General features: G+C 45.4%; 1 protein-coding gene across 1 annotated transcript in view; it reads right to left on the bottom strand.

Moving 5' to 3' along the window:
- Positions 1 to 358: 358 nt before the first annotated feature.
- znf516 (zinc finger protein 516) overlaps positions 359 to 21,678 on the bottom strand; it is a 47,685-nt gene continuing 26,365 nt past the window's right edge. Inside the window, exons 3-5 of the mRNA XM_061242136.1 lie at positions 15,111 to 16,409; positions 11,210 to 11,314; positions 359 to 3,526 (exon numbers count right to left, since the gene is read on the bottom strand). Coding sequence (XP_061098120.1) covers positions 3,258 to 3,526; positions 11,210 to 11,314; positions 15,111 to 16,409 — 1,673 coding nt within the window. The 3' untranslated portion in view covers positions 359 to 3,257. The remainder of the gene's footprint in view (positions 3,527 to 11,209; positions 11,315 to 15,110; positions 16,410 to 21,678) is intronic.

Below are 21,678 nucleotides of genomic sequence, written 5' to 3'. Positions count from 1 at the left end.
CACACACACATACGCACACACATACAATTCACAGTTCAAATATACACACATACACAAACGGTCAAGGCACTTTGTTTTATGTTTGATTTTTATGTACACTGACATAAAAGCATTGTGCCTAGATTTTCTGCCTTTTATACTGTATACACACACACGCACACGCACACACACGCACAGACATGCCCATTTGGATTGTGCTACAAAGACACGAGCAGCGTACAGTCAATCTAAGCTAGTCGAGATATAAACCCTGACCTGGTTCTGTTATCTTGTGTTTACGGTTCTTTCATCAACCGCAAATACCTGCAAGCTATGTTACCGTCAGGTGACAGAAACGATTTCTCTCTGTCATAAAAGGTTGTCTTATTCATCTTTTAATGTGGAAATTACATTACAATTGGAACCACATACAAAACAACTGTTCAGACATGAGAATCAGGAGAGGTAGAGAAGTTCTTATTGGTAACAGTTTGTCAGGTGGAAATTGAGAATGTTATAAAAACAAATTGACGATGTTGCATTTCTGCTGATCCATTATGACATGATAATTATTACGAAAAAAGAACAAAATACAGTTTTAAACACTATCAGCTATCAAACAACTAAAATCAAATCAAAACAAAATTGCTCTGAAACACACACACACACAAATTGAAAATAATAAGCCAAGCTAGGTTCTTTGGAACGCCACCTTGCCTACAACTGAACAAGCCCTAACTATGGAGAAGACACTAGGGAACAGCGACTGTTGGGACTGTTCCCTAGCATCTGGGAATTCTTTAAAAAAGACAAACGCGTGTCGTAGTCGTTTGTGCAACACGGTCAGACACCAGATCCATCGGTCGACATGGTTTAAGCACTGTGCCTTCTCTTCTTTCATTCTTCCTGTTTTTTTTTCTTCTCAGATACGTTAATTATATGTTATTGATTTATGGACGTAGTAATTTTGTCTCAGATGTGATTATCTGCCATTCGTTTCAGCCGGGAATGGTTAATGGAATGTTTTAGACAGCATACAAATTATAATCATGTATGTTCGCAAAAATCAATGCTCCATAGAGGTTGGAGCCAGGAGTCAGAAGTAAATCTTAAATGTAACGTGTGCATGCAGAGGTTAATGTATTTCAGTCAGTAAAAAAGACTAGTCTTTAGTATAGTGACTGTCATACAGTATGTGTGTGTGCGTGTGTATTATCTTCCATTAACAAACAGCATTTAAGTGTCATTTATTCATAGATCTACCTCTTAAAATTTTATTTCTAAAACTGCACATTTTTAATGCGCCTATCACACAAAATGCCCACGTTAGAAAATGCATTCAAAGTACTCGGGTATGGGGAAAAGAAATGACATAATGAAAGATGCAATTTTGTTAGTTAAGCACTCACACCCCTTTCACCTCACCAAACACAAGTGAAACACAATAAATATTAAAGCAAGTTTGTATCTTAAGTGCACCGAGGCTTACCAACAACCGTTTGGTATCTGATGCCGTAAAGGGTTTGGTTAGACAGAAAGAGGAGAGGACATCCCTCCTTCTTAGTTTCTGCTTAGTGAGCACAAGGCCAGTGAGTCATAATAGCAAGCTAGAGTAAAATCTATAGTAAATAATGTACTTAATCAATAACATTTGCAAAAACTGTTAAATCAGTTCATACCATCCGGTATGCAATATACATAAGTTACAAGTGCATTATTTTCATATTTGTACTGTAAGCGCACCTGCATTGAAGCATACATGTACTGTATCTACACAAGATACCCAAGCGATACAGAAATTATCTCGTCATTGTACATGTAAAAACTACTAACGTCTCAAAATATATAAAAGATATTTGCATGCCTTGAATTTATTTTCATTTCTGTTTTCATACATTGTGGAGCTGAAAAATAGCTCATAACGCGCTTTTATTAAAAAATAATTTAATTGGTCAGTTCTTTTCTCGTACTGTCTCGTCTCAAGGCATGTCATTTTGTGTAATCCGTTAATTCGATGTTGCGTGTGCTACCTGATATTACTAGACAACAACAGGTACAAGATTACTGTAAAATAAACACCACTATGGTGGCCTTATCATTGCATATACCACATGGCTTTAAGTACTCATATGTCTCTGAGGTAAACAATATGAATTTCCCTCATGAAATAAATCATTCAATTGGATCTAGTAGTTTACGAAATCAATAATATAAGGAATATATTATTACTTTTAGGGTAAAATAGGTTGCAAGCATGTCAAAATACATCTATTATTGCTTCTTCAATATGCTACAAAGTATGTCATTGCAACATATGCATTAAGTTAAGCAGCGATAAACACAATTTATATTACAGTATGAGCGGAATTTTTTCAATATATTCCTTACATTTTGGATTTCACATTTCATGTTTCTGTGACAGTTCTCAAGCCAATCAAAGGGATGACAGGAAGTTAACTGAGGGAAATACACAGACAGAAAAACGCATTAGTAAGCATTAGTTGTCCTGAGAAAATGAGAAAGCTATAGTGAGCGAGTCCACAGTAATATTAGCTATTACAATATTTGCTTCCGCAGGTTTGGACCCATTTGCCCGAAAAAATTTTTTAGTCACGGCAAAAAAAAAAAAAAAGAAGGTGAACACACTCTCATTTGAAAATGTCCACTGGACCTAAATGAGGTTGGTCTCCCCTTTCCCTCTGAGAAAATTTGTTCACAGCAGATTTAGCGAGCAAGTTATTTTTTCAAATCCAAGCGGATGCTCTTAAAGCAGGAATTTAATCAGTTTTTATGAAAAATTAAAAAGCAAAATGCTGAACTTCTACTTCAGGTGTGAACTGGTCGGATGGCTTTTTCAAGTTTGGTAAGATCGGTGGTGAATGAAGAGACCGTGGCCACAGTGTCACTGTCCATGTAAACACACATCTCACCCCTCTCCGTGAAGCACAGTGTTTTTTTGGGGTGCTTTCTGAGGTGTTCGATTTCATGTCCTGCCTCGGGCGGAGGTGCACTCGAATATTCTCAATTTAGAAAAACGGGGGAGGTGGGAAAGTCGAGTAAGGGACTAGAAAAATATCAGAGTAACGGCCCAAACTCCGGTCACGTGACCTCTAACCAGCGATGCATTTCACAGTGTCATTGTTTCTCAGACCCTCGGAAAAAAGGTTTCAACAGTCTCACACCGTCCTCAGAGCGGAAAGCGCAGGTGGGGAAACGTGACTCCGGTCACCCTAGGGGGTCAGAGGACGCACCCCCTCGTGCAAGCTGCCTAGCTGTGTTCAATTGGCCGGGTTCCTTATTTGTCTGTTCGTGGCGGTCAGGGCGTCCGGCTCGCGGTCCAGGTGGGTGTTCTCGGGCGGGAGGTGGCGGTCGCGGTCGCGGTCGCCCGGGCGGTCCTCGGGGTCGTCGCTCCCTGGCTGGCGGGCCCTCCCGTCGGGGTACGTGGCGTTGTCGAAGGGGACGCCGTGCACGCACATGACGTGGGTCTTTAGGTTCCCTTTCTGAGAAGCGCTGTATGGGCAGAGCTGGCACCGGAACGGTCTCTCGCCTGCGCCGCGGAAAAACAGGGGAAGAGAAACAAGAACAAGGTGAAGCGGAGGAGGGATGGAGGAGGAGGAGGAGGAGGAGGAGGAAGGGGGGGTGGGGGGTGGGTGGAGTTGGGGGTCGAGGTGGCAGGTCGGTCAGATCTTTGGCTCTTTTTTCGTGAAGGGAAAAAGACAGATTAGGTTAGCGGAGGAGGGTGACGGCGCGTTTTGTGACTGACGTTGTCGAAGGCAGGCCATATGGTGATGGCTGACTGTTTACCCCGAGGGGATGGAGCAGGCTTCACTTCTCCACCGTTTCTTTTTTCAGCTGTGCTTTTTGACAAACAAGAGCAGGAGCTGGCTCTGTTCAGAGACTGACACCGGGGGAGGGATCCCCTTTGTTTCAGGCCTTTCGCCCTCTAGCGGCGAAACTGAGGTACTACCACTTCTTTGGGGAAGCTGCTCAGCTAGTGTGAGAGTGTGTGAGTGAATGTGGGACATTGCCATTTCTAAGATGCTTTAAAATGCAGTAGCAATATTTTCTTGTTAATGGTACCTGTCTACCTACTGTGCATGACATGTTTTGCTTCGAGATTCACAACAATTTGTAACACCGATATGTACATATTGCCCTAAACAAAATGGAAACTCTCATTTAAATCATTACACCTGCACCAAACTTAGTTATATGTAGTCGTTCACATACATAGGCCTCTATTCAGCTCAACCACAGTGGAATTTTCCCTTTGCCTTGCCACAACTTTACTTAACTTCTTACGCACGTGTGTTTAAAAGAAACATTTGTTTACACTCATTACTCAAAGTTTGGAGGGGGGGGGGGGGGATTTCGTCAGACTGAACGGAGTAATGTTGTCGGAGGAGGCCGGGGTCTTCGTCAAAAGCAAGCGAACGGAGCGGACCTGACACGGCCGCAGCCCCACTTCCCGCCCACGCCCTTTTTAGTGTTGAACAAGAATATCATGGGCTCAGCGCACCGGGTTTAATTAGACTGACCTACAACTCCTCCTAATACATCCCATAAATAAGCAACGCACACCTGAACAAAACAAATGAGACTGCCATTTAATTGCACCTCGTTATCGTTTTGAAAAATGGGCGAATTTCCACAAATTAATCACAATTAATCAAGGTAATCTCGAGCAGGCGATAATGCGGGCGGCTTCAGCCGTAAGTCTGCGGCGAGCACCTTTATGGCTTTGTGTCCTGTGAGGAAAGTGAAATCTCGCACAGAAACAACACACTAAATTACACTAAAGGTTATTGTCACCGCGTAGCACTACCAACAATAGATTTAATTGGACCTTTCCGCTGCTCCCGCGTTCATCATTCATAACGTCCGATAAATGTAAAAGTATGATTAATTAAGAGGACGGTCCTACCGTAAGTGCAGACCTGGGACTTTCTGAATGCTAGTGCGCTTATAATTTATCGGCCCTGTTTTTTCTTCCTTTTTTTTTTTCTCTGAAGAAATGTTTTACAGGTTGAGGAAAAAGTCTCTGTTTGGCTTTTCGGGTCAGGTTCTCTTTGTTGGGGGCGGGGGTGGGGCGGGGGGGAGGGATAGTTGTGGGGTTGTGGGGTCAGGTCACCAGGTGGACCGATTTTTGTTAAGTACACAATGTTACACAGAACACAGAGGGGCATGGGAACAAAATAGAGAACAGACAAATATAACACCAGTAAATACCCCAAAAGACCTCAGCCAATCAGAACAGTGACATGGCTGTGAAAACAATACTCAGTAATAGGCTTGTAGAAACAACACACAGAGTTCAACCAATCAGAACAATCAAAAAACCTGGCCGGAGACATCCAGCCAATCACAATCACGGAAGACATTTCAGTGAACACAGAGAAGTAGGTGATCAGACACGATGATTCGAAAATGAGAGTGAGGATGTAACTGCAATTCTTTCAGAATCCAAATTTTTTAAATATTTACTATGTGTGAATGAATTATGCGTTCCGAAACTGCTTCTAACATGCTAAAATGCTGGACGATAAAAAAAAGTCAATTAACAATAATGATGTTAATGACGAGCAGATTAGTCTGAATGTCAAGGCTAATCCATTTCTCATGTCAAGTACCACCACTTCCACCAGAATTTAACAATCCACTCCATACAGCGAGAGAGTGCCTGTTATGATAGTTGACCTCGGAGCAATAGGAATACAAAAACAGGTGAATGTTTAATGACGGTTAATGAGTAATGAGCCACTTCACTTTCGGTAACCAGCATTGTTCTAACCGTAACCGCGGTTCTTCTTTCCGGCCATGTTGCCATGACATCTCATTTTTCACTTATCATCACAGCTCTTGCCGGCAGACCAAACCGGGCGGCGTCCTCAAAACAAGAGGACACCGCAAGGACTTTGTGAAATTTTTACTCAGCTATTTATTTGACAGGGTACAACGGGTAGATTTCAAAAGTAGATATAAAAGTGTTTCTGGCATAATAACTTCAGGTTTCAAAAAAAGGCCCAAATAATTTTGTTTTTTGTTACAAAATAAATAACACAGTCTAGGCCGGCGCTACGCAGCTCCTCGTCCTGCGGACCGCGGTGTCTGTAGGTATTCGCTCCTGCCGTGCGCTACACCGCCTGATTTCACTAATTATTTAACTGCTTGGTTCAGATAATAAGCTAATTAGTGAAATCAGGTGGTGTAGTGCACGGTTGAAGCAAATGCCTGCAGTTGAGTAGCGCTGGTCTAGATGCTGAGTGAACTTCGGTTTACTACCTTTATGAAGTGTTGAAGGTGGGAATCTGCTCTTTGCTTGTTTATTTGAAGCCAGAAAAACATTTTTTTATTTACCTTTATTTAACCAGGAAAACCTCAAAGAGTGTCCTGGCCAAGAAAGGCAGTTTAATGAAACCCATTTAAGTCCACATTGACTGCCTGTGTCAATCTTTGAGCTGGTAGAAAAATCAAGGTGTTTGTTTTATGTTTGCTGTCACAAAATGAGCATATCTTTTCAAAACTGTATATGTTAGGGTGCTGATGTGTTTGGGAAGTGGACAGGGTCAGGATGTTGTGGGTTCAGATCCCTGGTGTGTCAACTCCAATCCTATTCAGGCATATGGATCATAGCCTGGATTCCACCACTTAGTCCTGAATGATGTACAATTAATTTCAATACTATTTCAATCAATATTCATCCTCAGCTTTGATTTTACCAACAAAAGCAACTGTTTTTCTCAACAAACTCTCAGAAATCACCAGAATATTGTCAATCTGTGCTTGTGTAGAAAAATGCTATCGGTAAAAGCAAAGTTAAGGACAAATATCGATCGAATCCAGGCCAAAATGTAAAAGAAAATGGATACCGCCCTGAACCAAATAAATGAAACATGTAATGAGATAAGGAAACAAAAACAGCAGAAGACACAAATACAACAGACAAAGAAACGGAAATATCCAAATGAACGGTGATGGAACATACTTGTTTCGGGACCTCGGAGGGAGTGGGGTGAACGTCAGTACCTCGGAGTCCGTTGGACTCAAATAACACTGTGGGGAACAAGGCGGCCGGTTAAGAACCTAAGATTTTCAGTCAGCCAACATTCTCTGAGACTGTTATAGATTACCATCACCAGTCACGAAAAAAAGAGGGGGAGAGAGAGAGAGAGAGAGAGAAGGGAGAAGGTCGCCCTTGGACTGAAACCACCGATTTAACATGACACATAGAGTTGGAGAGTATGCTAATGGCAGCCTGAGGGCCCTGCCCTTTTTAATTTGGACATTTACGCAGAAGAAAGCCATCACTGCCAACATTAATTATGACTGTATGCACACGGAGGCTTGCGGAGGCTTGTCCCTGTATTACTTACCATTTGGCCTCTGTCACTTTGCATCACGCTGGCTCCTGCGTGCATCATTCACACTTCCGATAAAGAACTCCGCGATACGGCTGTCTCTCACTGTGACTGCGTGGAAGGGGCCGTGGCGACTCGAGAGCGGAGCGGACCGTTAGCGCTCGGTGACGGCGGAGAAAAGACGTTTGCCGTGACACCGTAACCCGGCCGTAAGGGTGGCTACCCTCCGTGACCGTCGACAAAATTATAAAGAAGGCGAGACGTATTCGGGGGGGGGGGGGGGGGGCGGTGGGGGGGGGCTCGGAACAGAGACGTCGTGTGCAAATGGAGACATATGCTGAAATGGACATTTGATGTTCACGGTGCTGGTGGCAATGCATTTCATTAGCATGCGCAATTACATCTCCCTAATTGACATCTGATTAATAATGTATACGATTTTTCACAGGTCAGCATCACAGGAAAGCGAGTTCAGAAAAACAAACTGGTGCTGTCGGCCAAGGAGAGAGAACGCACACGCGCGGACACACACACACACACACCCCCACATGCAAAAGTACAAGAGGAGACTAGCGTACCTTTATGAAACTATACTCACACTCCTCTCTCTCTATCACACGCACACAGACACACACACATAAATATACTCAGATACATGCATCCATAAAATCTCTATTTTCAGGTGAGACGCTGGTTATCTTGAATTAGACATATTTAAATGATAAAAGAGATACAAAAATTGTCAGTGGATGTACAGTTTGTGTGTTACATATCTCTATGTACATGTATGTATACTAGTTTGTGTGTGTGTGTATCTGTGCATGTGTTATGTTTTATGGGTGTGTTTTTCATTTCTGCATCTCTTTGCAGGTGCATACGTCCAGGTGTGCATATTTATTCAAATGATGTGCAGGTGTGCGGATATCTGTATTTATGAAGATGAGTCTGTCCGTGCATGCCTGCCCACACATGCCTGTGGGTGTGTACACGCACATACAGTTTGCCCAGGTGTGTGTGTGTGTGTGTGTGTGTGTTTCTTTACTCGTGTGAGTGGGTGTACATGTGTACACGTACATGCGGGTTTGAGTGAGTGCACATGTGTACTTGTGCATACGTGTAGGTATGAATGAGCTTACATGTGTGCGTTTATGTTTGGGTTTGACTGTGTATACGCTTGTGCATGTGTTTATGATTAGTGATTGCACATGCGTGTGTTTTCTTTTCTTGTGCAAGTGAGCAATGTGCATGTGTGTACATGTGGGTTTGAGTGAGTGTACGTGTGTGTGTGTGTACGTGTGGGTTTGAGTGAGTGTACGTGTGTGTGTGTGTACGTGTGGGTTTGAGTGTGTGTACCTGTGTATGTGTGGGTTTGAGTGAGTGTACGTGTGTGTGTACGTGTGGGTTTGAGTGTGTGTGTGTGTATGTGTGGGTTTGAGTGTGTGTACTGTGTGTGTATGTGTGGGTTTGAGTGAGTGTACGTGTGTTCATGTGTGTATGTGTGGGTTTGAGTGAGTGTACGAGTGTTCATGTGTGTATGTGTGGGTTTCAGTGATTGTATGTGTGTACGTGTGGGTTTGAGTGAGTGTACGTGTGTTCATGTGTGTATGTGTGGGTTTGAGTGAGTGTACGAGTGTTCATGTGTGTATGTGTGGGTTTCAGTGATTGTATGTGTGTACGTGTGGGTTTGAGTGATCGTATGTGCATCCGTGTGCATACGTGTAGGTTTGAGTGAGTGTACCTGTGTGCATGTGTGTACGTGTGGGTTTGAGTGAGTGTACCTGTGTGTGTGTATGTGTGGGAGTGTGTGTACCTGTGTGTGTGTGTACGTGTGGGATTGAGTGAGTGTACGTGTGTGTGTGTGTGTGTACGTGTGGGTTTGAGTGAGTGTACCTGTGTGCATGTGTGTACGTGTGGGTTTGAGTGTGTGTACCTGTGTGTGTGTGTGGGTACGTGTAGGTTTGCGTGTGTGTCCCTGTGTGTGTACGTGTAGGTTTGAGTGTGTGTACCTGTGTGTGTACCTGTGTGTATGTGTGTACGTGTAGTTTTGAGTGTGTGTACCTGTGTGTATGTGTGTACGTGTAGTTTTGAGTGTGTGTACCTGTGTGTATGTGTTTACGTGTAGTTTTGAGTGTGTGTACCTGTGTGTATGTGTTTATGTGTAGGTTTGAGTGTGTGTACCTGTGTGTGTGTGTGTACGTGTAGGTTTGAGTGTACGTGTGTGTGTACGTGTGGGTTTGAGTGTGTGTGTGTGTATGTGTGTGGGTTTGAGTGTGTGTACTGTGTGTGTATGTGTGGGTTTGAGTGAGTGTACGTATGTGTGTATGTGTGGGTTTGAGTGAGTGTACGAGTGTTCATGTGTGTATGTGTGGGTTTCAGTGATTGTATGTGTGTACGTGTGGGTTTGAGTGAGTGTACGTGTGTTCATGTGTGTATGTGTGGGTTTGAGTGAGTGTACGAGTGTTCATGTGTGTATGTGTGGGTTTCAGTGATTGTATGTGTGTACGTGTGGGTTTGAGTGATCGTATGTGCATCCGTGTGCATACGTGTAGGTTTGAGTGAGTGTACCTGTGTGCATGTGTGTACGTGTGGGTTTGAGTGAGTGTACCTGTGTGTGTGTATGTGTGGGAGTGTGTGTACCTGTGTGTGTGTGTACGTGTGGGATTGAGTGAGTGTACGTGTGTGTGTGTGTGTGTGTACGTGTGGGTTTGAGTGTGTGTACCTGTGTATGTGTGTATGTGTGGGTTTGAGTGTGTGTACCTGTGTGTGTATGTGTGGGTTTGAGTGAGTGTACCTGTGTGCATGTGTGTACGTGTGGGTTTGAGTGTGTGTACCTGTGTGTGTGTGTGGGTACGTGTAGGTTTGCGTGTGTGTCCCTGTGTGTGTACGTGTAGGTTTGAGTGTGTGTACCTGTGTGTGTGTGTGTGTGTGTGTGTACGTGTAGTTTTGAGTGCGTGTACCTGTGTGTATGTGTGTACGTGTAGTTTTGAGTGTGTGTACCTGTGTGTATGTGTGTACGTGTAGTTTTGAGTGTGTGCACCTGTGTGTATGTGTTTACGTGTAGTTTTGAGTGTGTGTACCTGTGTGTATGTGTTTACGTGTAGGTTAGAGTGTGTGTACCTGTGTGTATGTGTGTACGTGTAGTTTTGAGTGTGTGTACCTGTGTGTATGTGTGTACGTGTAGTTTTGAGTGTGTGTACCTGTGTGTATGTGTGTACGTGTAGTTTTGAGTGTGTGTACCTGTGTGTATGTGTTTACGTGTAGTTTTGAGTGTGTGTACCTGTGTGTATGTGTTTATGTGTAGGTTTGAGTGTGTGTACCTGTGTGTGTGTGTGTACGTGTAGGTTTGAGTGTGTGTACCTGTGTACGTGTAGGTTTGTAGTTTTGAGTGTGTGTACCTGTGTACGTGTAGGTTTGTAGTTTTGAGTGTGTGTACCTGTGTACGTGTAGGTTTGTAGTTTTGAGTGTGTGTACCTGTGTACGTGTAGGTTTGTAGTTTTGAGTGCGTGTACCTGTGTACGTGTAGGTTTGTAGTTTTGAGTGTGTGTACCTGTGTACGTGTAGGTTTGTAGTTTTGAGTGTGTGTACCTATGTACGTGTAGGTTTGTAGTTTTCAGTGTGTGTACCTGTGTGTGTGTGTACGTGTAGGTTTGTAGTTGTGTGTGTGTGTACCTGTGTGTGTGTGTACGTGTAGGTTTGAGTGTGTGTACCTGTGTGTGTTTGTACGTGTAGTTTTAAGTGTGCGTGTGTACGTGTAGGTTTGAGTGTGTGTACCTGTGTACGTGTAGGTTTGTAGTTTTGAGTGTGTGTACCTGTGTGTGTGTGTACGTGTAGTTTTGAGTGTGCGTGTGTACGTGCGGGTCCAAGCCGCGTACCTGTGTGGGACCTCATGTGCGTGCGGAGGTGGCTGGGCTGACTGAAGCTCTTCCCGCACTCTCGACAGATGTAGTCTCCCTGCCGCACCAGTGACCTCAGCGCCCCTGCGGATGGCGGGGAGGGGGAAATAAAAGCGGAGAGTTAAAGGAGACAACAGCGCGAGCCGGGCAGGGAGAGAGAGAGGGAGGCATCATTAGTATGTCTAATGTGTCAGCGTGCGGGGCTACCTCTGGGGCCCGGACAGCCACTGTCAGCCCGCATCAATGCTGAGGATGACAGCCGGACACGCGCTAGACCCCGGCGCCGCATAAATTACAGCCAATTAAAACGCGTCACCCGTGATGTTCCCGCTCCAGGACCGGGGGTGTCACATGTCAGGTGTTCCTCTCTCTTTCTTCTCCTCCTCTCTCTCTCTCTCTCCTTCTCTCTCTCTCTCTCACTCGCCGCCGGATGCTCTTCGCCAGCCGTCGCCCCGGTCGACGCTGACATCGCAGCCAATCAGAGTGACACGGGTGTGGCGGGTGGAACAAGAACACCCCCCCCCCCCCCCTGCTCCCCCACCCCCGTGTTGTTGTACCGCACCTACCCCACCCCCGGGGGGCAGAACACGGAGTGAAAGGAGCCCCCCCCCCACCCCCACCCCACTGTCATGTCGTCAGGGAGCGTTCTGCGTCTACCTGCCTGCCGGTGTCGTGGTGACCCTGGGACCGGACTCGACCGCGGACGAGAGGAAGCAGTGACAGAGAGTGTCACTGGCAGCTGAACAGAACCACCCCCCCCAAACCCTCTAACTCAGCCCCCTCTCCCCTCACTAACCCCCCCCCCCCCCCTTCCCTGAGCCATTAGCATTCACGGGAAGGAGGAAATAAATAAATAAATGCGAATAAAATAAATAAACGCTAACGAAAGGGAAAGGGCCCCCCCCACGACGGGGCGGAAAAACAAACCGCCGTTTTTTCCGGAAAAGGTCACTTTATCGCATGTGACTCAAAGGGCTGCGGAGCGGCCTGACGATATCGCGCTCGACGTCTGAAGGAGACGCCGTCTGTCCGCAGAGAGACACACACACACACACACTCGCCAATTTGTCTCGTTTGACCCGAGGAAAACTACGCTTTAAGGAGGGGGAAGAAATGCAGAAATGTGCATTTCATAATTGCCCCTTTTTTTAAAAAAAAAGGAAAAAGCAGCTGGTGGCTCGAATGTATTTTCCTTTCCCTCGTGACGATGCTTTACATATTTGTAGCGCCGGGTGAAACGCGGCTCTTTACCCCCGCTGTTCACCGCTATTCACCGCTGTTCACTGCTGCTCGCGGTACGGGTAGCTGCAGCTGGTTCTGCGAGCTAGTCCCCGATAAAACATTACTCAATACCTCCATTAACCTTGCACCCTCCTACACTCACAGGCTGGGTGGGGGGGGGGGGGGTGAAGTCAGGGGCGCAGGGAAGAGGGGGGATGTGAACTTCCTGTGTAAATGCACCTCTCCTGAATTATTTACACACTTGTCACGATCGAGACATCCTCCTGTCCGTCAATCCTTTTCCCTCGGCCCCCGGGGGCCGGGAAGCCTTGGGGTCCTGTCTGTGCGGCAGCCGGTAAAACGCGCTTCTGCCGTGACAGAAGACATCAATCGCTTTTAATCAGCCAATCCCAGACAGCACGCCAGGTTTCGTCCACGCAATTTGATTAATAACTATCGGAGTAATAAAATCTACAACCATTTCCTGTCGGATATTTTTAGGCTAAATTACTTATTACCCTCCTCCCCTCGCTCGCTGACTCGCTATCCTGAGCTCTGAGCTAAATGCAAAATAAAAGTGTTTGATTTTGGTTCGGCCGCTTATATAATCACCGAAATTAACTTGCCATACTGTGCCAGGGTATGCACTCACCGAGCACTTTATTAGGCATTTATTGCACTTATTTCTTTTCTACTGCTGTAGCCTATTCACTTAGAGTTATGATGCGTTATGTGTTCAGAGATGCTCTTCTGCATACCACTGTTGTAATGTGTGGTTATTTGCGTTGCTGTCACCTTCCTGCCAGCTTTGACCAGTCTGACCTTTCTCCTCTGACGTCTCTCATTAACAAGGCGTTTCTGTCTGCAGAACTGCTGCTCACTGAATTTTTGTTTTGTTTTTTGTACCATTCTTTGCAAACTCTAGGGACTAGTGAGCGTGAAAAATCCCAGGAGATCAGCAGGTTCTGAGATACTCAAACCACCCTGTCTGCCACCAACAATCATTCCATGGTCGAAGTCACTTTGATCAAATGTTTTCCCCATTCTGATGGTTGATGTGAACATTAACTGAAGCTCCTGACCCGTCTCTACAGGATTGTATGCATTGCACTGCTGCCACACAATTGGCTGATTCGATAATCGCATGAATAAGCAGGTGTAATAAAGTTAAAATGTTCCTAATAAAGTGCTCGGTGAATGTACAGTCAAATATGAATTAAATCCAAACAGATACTAATAATCTCTTACAGTTCAGTTTTCCGTATGAATGACGTATGCAGCATGTACGTACCTGACATCTAGAGTAAGTTTCAAAGTATGTCTTCAACATACTTCAAGGACATAATCCCCTGGTCAAGAGGTTTAGGATATTCCTCGACCAGTGAAATTAACAATAAAACTTCATTGAAACTGTGGCCACCAACCCATCCAGATTGATTTATGGTACGTTGAAAAAGGTACCAACTAATTATCTCTTTTAATTAGTCTGGCCTGGTGCCGAAAAGCTCAAGCTGCGTTTTGCGACCGCGCCCAATTCCGCACACCAAACCGCGACGGTTTGGAAAACAGCCCCGCCGACGTAACCATGAATCAGTCGGCTCGACGCCGGGTAGCGCCAGGAGATATGTAACCTCAATGTCACCTGTCACACAGCCAATCATGAGCAACAGCAGGTAGCTGTCAGAGCGTAATAAAAGGAGACGGGCGGACCCACGCGTCTCCCTTGACACCGCATAAATCCTCTCACTTTGGGAACAGACTCATTCGCGGCCGTGAGCTGTGAAAGAGCGGCCTCTGCGGGAATCTTATTATGCGTCTTTTAGGTGACGCTGTGTTTCTGTCATGCGTGCTGCGTGAACACGCTCGACACGTAAATACGCCGGGAAAGTAGCTTTTCATAATTTGCGATAAAGTGATGAAGTGATAAAGCAGTTCTGACAAAATAGGCATTCCCAGATTCATTCCCTGGAATGAAACAAAACATAGATATATACCCCGTATATTTACAAATTGCTATATAAAATACAAGTCGCTGACATAAACACAAGCCACAGCCGGTACTGAAACACTCTTTTGTACCAGCGAGACCATTCGCTGAAATGCTGGTGTGTACACACCTCCACAAAGTGCCTCTGGTTTTGGCAGGGGGGTCAAATCTTTCAATCCACATGCACAGAAGGGCACTTCAGACTATCTACTCTAGCAGCATATGGCTTTCAGTACACCCTCCCCAACACACAGGAATAAACGAAGCACACCGAATACACTAGGTGCATCCCAATACTCAAGAAAATGTCTTCTCCACTCATCTCTTCCCCTCCATACTGGAATATGCGGTAGAAGCGTAGTGGCGGCCTGTAGCGTAGTGGTTAAGGTAAATGACTGGGAACCGCAAGGTTGGTGGTTCGATCCCTGGTGTAGCTACAATAAGGTCCACACAGCCGTTGGGCCCTTGAGCAAGGTCCTTAACCCTGCATTGCTCCAGGGGAGGATTGTCTCCTGCTTAGTCTAATCAACTGTACGTCGCTCTGGATAAGAGCGTCTGCCAAATGCCAATAATGTAATGTAATGTAATGAGATGAGTGGAGTAAACGAGGAAGCATTTTTCAAGCATTAGCGAGCACACCCCGTGTAAAAGAACCGTGGGCACCGCCCCTACCTGTGTGATCCAGCAGGGGATTGGCCGAGCCCCAGCGGTGGTAGAGGGTGGCGAGGTCATGGGAGTTGCAGTTCTTCAGGAAGCTCAGGATGTCTGCGGGTGTGTCAGAGGCCTCGCCCGTCTGCTCCTGCTTCACCTCCGCGTACGGGGCCCTGGACCCGGGGACCGCGCTCCAGAGCGACTGGGAGGACCCGTACCCGCCCACGATGCTCTCCGCCGCCCACGAGTCGGGCGGGGGGCCTCGGGCTGCGGGGTGCGGCTGAGGGCTGTGTGTTTTAGTCCTGCTCAGGGAGAGGTGCGGGGGCAGCTGGGGTAGAGGGGACGCCAGGGCCCTGCCGTGATCCGAGAGGCCGTGCTTACTGGACAGCATGAAGCCCAGCCCCTCCTGGGGCAGCAGGTACCGGTCGGCCTGCCGGACCCCCGTTTTGGGGCTGGGGGCCGACCTGGGGGAGACCCCCGCGCTCTTCTCCAAGGCCCCGGCCGACGGGGACACTTTGGGGTAGATCTCCACCCGGGGCCGGCCGTGCTGGGGCTCCTCGGCTTTGCGCTTGGGGGCTTTGGGTTGGTTTTTGCCGGCCGTGGGGCTGGGAGCGGAGCCTGGGGCCGGTCTGGAGGTCGGGGGGGGAGGTGGGGCCCTGGCCTGGGAGGTGCTGGGCTGACTGCCGGCCTTGTCCCGTTTGGTGGTCACAGACGTTGGTGGGCGCGTGCGGGAGGTCTGTGTGGAGGGCAGAGCGGGGCACTCCTTCCCCCCTAGTACCGGCGGGGGCCCCGTGCGTCTGGGGAAAGCCAGCCCCTCTTTAGGCGCCTTCAGGACGGTCCTGGTGGCCCATTTAGGCGCCAGGGCACTGCTGTTGACCTTGTGGGACACGGTCTGGTGCATCCACAGCACCTCGGGGTAGTGTGTGACGTAGGAGCAGTACGAGCACCGGTGCCTGACCAACCCGTCCCTCAGGAGCGAGGAGGACCCGCCTCTCCAGCCATCCGATTGGACGGACAGATTCAGAGGGGACCTATCCGGGGAGCGGTTCTCGGACGTTTGGGCGTCTGCTGGGTTTTGATTGGCCCGGGGGCAGAGGGCAGGATGACGAATGGGCTGCTGAAGCAGGGCCTTCCTCAGTTTGGATTGGCTGCTGTGGCTTTCTCTGTCCGTGTCGTTTGCTGATGAGACTGAGACCTGCGTGTTAGCACCAGGAGCGGAGGCCGTCCTGACGTCCTCCTGGTGGTCTTGTACGTGTGACGCGAAGAAGGTGGAGTCAGAGGTTGCAAAGTTGCAGAGGTTGCAAACATATGGCTTTTCATCTGAAAGAGACACAACACATCAGCTGTAGGGATATCCCTCTGGAACATAGAACAATCAGAAAGTGCAGTTTCTTGTTATTCTTCAATTGTACAATATCATATAAAATTACAATGAAGTGCAAATCAAGCACAGGGACAAGTACAATGAGGACGCTAGAGGAAAGTACAGTTCCAAGTCCTAGTGTGATCACATAGATACATCTTGAACCCTTGAAGAATACATCAACTTATCAACTAGCATATATTTTTTTAAAGTCTATAACAGAATATATCCTAAATATTCCTAAAATATAACCCATGTGATTATAAGTTGAGGGAACTATGGAAATGGTCATTAGCTTAGCATGGGGTTATAGCAAGACCCAATTTGTAAGAAAGACCACAATTTCCACCTAGTACTTTAAACTTAGGCAGGAGCTGCGCAAGCTCAAATTTTGAGTAAAAAGTATTGCATGTGTATGACCACCAGATGGCAGCACAGAATAAGATATGTGTCAACCCCCAATTTTAGACCGTGCAGTTCATGCAAAATAATACGACATGGGCTTCCAGGAAGTGTGTTTTTCTCAGGGAAAAAAACATATTTGCCATAATTTCAGCCAGCAGCTTCCTGTGGAAGTTCACTTACTACATTATTAAATCTACATAATACATTATTCAAATCTTCAAGTATTCTCAAACCAGGCCTTAATGGCTAAACTGCATAGGATCTGATCTAAATGTGCTTCACTTAAAGATGATGAAACAACTGGGAGGTAGGTAAAATGTACTATGTACAGTAACTAAAATTGTTCAATGTTTTAGACCACTTAAAATAATTGATAGTTTTTTATTCATACTTTTTTTTTCACAATCTCCTCTCATAATAAAACGGATGCCTTCACAGTGGTTCATTCATATGAACAGTTAAGATGTTTGGTTGCTTAATTATATGAACATGTAGCAGATAACACACATAACATAACATAATGGCAAGACCAGGCCATTCAGCCCAGGAATTCTCACCTTTGCCTACCACTAAAGTGTACCTAAAAGCTAAATAGTATTTAAGTATTTAAGCCTAGTCTTGAAATCCCCCAGTTTTTCTGCCTCCACTACAGGCAATTCTACTCTCTTTGTCAAAAAAATACTTCCTAATATCTGTGCCAAATTTATCCTTCGCCGATTTCCATTTATACCAATTTCCAGTAATGGAACATAAAAATGTACAGTACCAAAAATATGTATAAAGTGATCAAAATAACCAAATCAAGTATTCAGCAGTTTCAAGACTTCTTTCAACAGGAATCTAAAAATGTCTGAGGGTGACGGATGAGAGGCAGTGCCGGGGTGTGCCACTAGGCGGCGCCACACGTCACAGACGTGCCGCCGCAGGAATGCGTAGCGGCGGACGGCGGGGTGGTGGGGGGTTCTGGGATAGCGCGGCCGCGAGCTCCCTGCCTTCCTGCGGGAGCGGCGTCTGGTTACGGCCAGCGCGTCTGTGTGTGTGCGTCCGCCCGGCCCTGCCACTGGAGCAGATGGGCTACCGCTCCATTCAATTTTTCAATTAGACAAGGAGACGGCCATCTGTTTTTAATTCGGGGGGCCTATTGTACGAGCGCGGCTGGACTAATGCTGCGGGTGCGCTGGATGCAGTTTCTCTGGTTGGTGGGCTGGGGGAACGGGGGAACGGGGGTGGGGGGTGGCGGCGGATATGTTAAGACGAGGAGAGGACTCTCTCTCTCGGCGCAAAACTGCTACTTCCCATTGAGCTCTCACCTTGGCGATGGGGCGGGAGGCTAAGAGCGGTCTACCCCAGCAGCGCTTCGGCCCGTTATCGATAGTCAGAATTTTGCGAACGCTAACGTCGTCGGGGCCCGTGCGGCTGCGCCGTTGACAGGCTGCGGTGTTGGGTGTTGGCTCAGAGTGTTAACACACCGGGCTGCGCATTAGCTGCACTGTAAAACAGATGCTAGAAATATTCGGTGGATACTGTAATGGCAGCCAAACGCCGCTCCGGGCTATTCACCCGGAACACGAGGTTTTGCTTGCCAAAGTGATTGATTCCTTTTAGATTAATCAGTCAATCATGCTACCACACTGGTCCTCCCAATGGGACGTGCTTGGCTAAGTACCACATACGGTAGTGGATGCAAGAAAAGACACAACGCTGTAAGTAAATGACTGATAATTGGATAACTCGCTATGTATCAGCACATTTAGCAGCTAGTACTATTAATCCCGTCTCTCAGCATGGCTGATGGCTGCAGCATAAGCGCTCACGCAGTTCGCTCAGTGTGAGCAGTTTCTTCAGGGCCTGGGTACTGTATGGCCATGAGAACTGATCTGAGGTCAGTTTGTCCACAGCCCTTAACCCTTTCAATATCGCAGCTATGTGATTTGAATGTTCTGAACTGAGCATTCTGATGCTGATGTAACAATCACTACTGGTGACTGAAAGAAATGGACTTCTAAAACTAAAATTCTGGAAAAACCTACTCTTCAAAGGGTTAAATCCTAACTCCAATTACAAAGCGTGAAAGTTAATACTGTTCCAGGATCAGTTGCTAAGTGAAAAAATACTTTTTTTCACAAAGCAGAAAAATGAGAAAAACTCATATGAGAGGAAGAGTGATATTTTTCTCATATCCACTGCCTGTGAGCTTTACGTTCAGAGATTTCCTTTGTTCTGCCATGCACTCTGAACTCACCCTCGTGGATGAAAGCTTACCCAAATAAGGCAACCAACCGGTCTAGGGGGGTGAGTTCCTGAAGCAGGAAGTTCTGAAATAACATTCAAAGGCTGTCTGAAGACAGCTGGGCCTATTTTTGACATTTACAGTACTACAAAAGAACACTGAGGTTTATTTTAAATTGTAACTGTAGACTTGGATGTGATGAAACAAAAACATATATGTATGGTGTATATTTGCCTTGTCAAAGCAAAATATAAAATTTATATAAACTAAATCAACAAGATGCCAGTAATCTGACAGTTTAAAGTCATTTATAATTGAAATCGAAAATCTCATGTTGGCCTTGGAGATGCATCTATTATTGAAAATTCTTGGCAAGTTAAACTGCATGGAACATTGGGAACAGTTAACATGGTCAACAACTTTCCATTGCTTTTGTGACAATGCCTTACTTGCATATATAATGCAATTTCTTGATATTTTTTATGGATAACAATTGGGAACAATTTTCTCAGTTTATAAATACAGTTATATGTTTATGTTTTACAGTTTATTAAGAACATTGCAGAAGACTGACAGTATTACTGTTTTACACAGAAGCGGGTTTGTCCAAACAACCACAGCGTGCTTCCGGTTCTCACCACTAGGTGGCTCTGGGTTTAACAAACATTCCAGCTTCAAGGGCCTAAATCAGCCAAAAGCCAATAGACCCTATTTGTTATTGAGGTGGAATTACACATTAAAAAACACTCATTGTCTCAAATCGGGGACAGTCGGTGTGGTTGATGACGGTCTGGGGTTTTGGTGACTGTGTGAACAGGCACACTGGCCTGCAGGGCAAAAACAAAAGGCTGCACTGTGCCTTTCGTGCCGAATGTCAGTATGCGTGTTTACTGTCACAGATAATGCAGCTTGTCCCTTTTTATAAACTGATAGCACAGAGTGTTTTTATCCTTCCATTAGGGAGGGAGCTTACATTGCCCGGAGCAACCTCTGTGGAAAATGTCCACAGTGTGCACCATCTTTTGCTATTCTAATCCTATTGCAAAGGACCGTCAAACAAAGGTGCCGTATTTCCTCTTCTTCGATTAAGCTGGGTTTACCAATCCCCTTCCTAGACCAAGGGCATATTTATGGTCTCCTTAATACGCACGTCATATATTTTTCATTCAGTCCTGCAGCTTACACTGCTGTGAATCTTTATGTTGGGGGGGGGGGGGTGGCACACACCCCTTGATAAGCAGCAAACCAATCAATGTCAACTGCATCGACACAGTTCAGGCAGGAATTCTGCTATTTGCTTGGTGCGCGCTAGGCAAAATGAAAATGTTTTAGAGATGTATGTAAATCTGTCATTCAAAATTTTTTCTGTGTCAGATAAGGTATTCTGCATATGATCACAGAACTATATTTATTATTGTACTGTATACTGTACTGGTACTCTTTGGATAGGTTAAATCTCATTTTAACCACTGAAGTCACCACCTTATTTTTAAAATGTTAACCATAAAAAAAAATGAAAGCAATGTAACTCAACTTAAAATGAACATTGTGACGGGAAGATAAAAAACTGTCTGTGTGAGACCTGTATGTAGTTATAAGTAGTTGTAATTGAATTTCCAAAAAGACAAATTAATATATCACAAGAAGCCAATTGCATTACCCGTGTTGTACATTATCTGTTTTTTCCACATACAAATGAGTAAAAATAAAACTTTGTAACAATAAGTCATTTGACTGTAATGTCATTTTTGTACAGGGAAAGAGAAGTGGGGAAAAAAGGTGTTTAATGTGGTGATACAGATGTTAAAAACAGCAGATCGACCTCATGGGCCATTCCTTAGCAACTCCAGGAGGTTCACCACAGCACCACCTGAAATGTATTTCTGTTTTGGTCAGTTTTAGTCAATGATATTAAAAAAACATCAACATTTCTGCTTCATACTCATACACTTTCTTTTGCCAGTAGAGCCATTTAAAGTTCACCGGACGTCGCAATGAAAAACTCAAATGCCAATTTTTGAGGACTTTCTCAGGAAAAGCCCTAAATCTTTGAAAGTTTCTATCTGAAAGTAATTTTGTATGTAGAATTAACATGTATCTACTTTCATGTCGGAGATATCTGCCCAATAAGAATTCTTTTCTTTGGAGACCAATCTTTTTTTCTTTTTTTTTTGGGGGGGTGGGGGGGGGGGTTTGGGTTGGTCATAATCTAAACAGAAGTAAACAAAATTTGTAAATGAGGGTCACCTGAGAGCACCCTCATGATACTACATGATACCAATAATATGGATATAATAACATAATATTTTTTGCACATTTAGACCAGCCTGGAAACCAATGTCAGAAATTTCATGTGACCTTCTACTTCGGATTATTATCTAAAATGGAAGTCTGATTGCAGTTACCAGTAGAGCCACTGTAGACTACTCCACTTTTTTTGTTTAATCTTATACTGCATATAACCTTGATCAGCTCAACAAAAAAATCTGTTAATTGGGTCTTAGCGTTTTGGTAAAAATAGTTTTTTTAGGGCCAAATATATCAAAAAGGAAAGCAGATACAGCTTTTCTTTAGATATTGATTCTACATTC

Source organism: Conger conger, chromosome 1, assembly GCF_963514075.1.
Source record: "Conger conger chromosome 1, fConCon1.1, whole genome shotgun sequence".
NCBI lineage: Eukaryota > Metazoa > Chordata > Actinopteri > Anguilliformes > Congridae > Conger > Conger conger.
The sequence above is the reverse complement of the archived record's forward strand: the minus strand, read 5'-3'. Positions and strand labels throughout refer to the sequence as shown.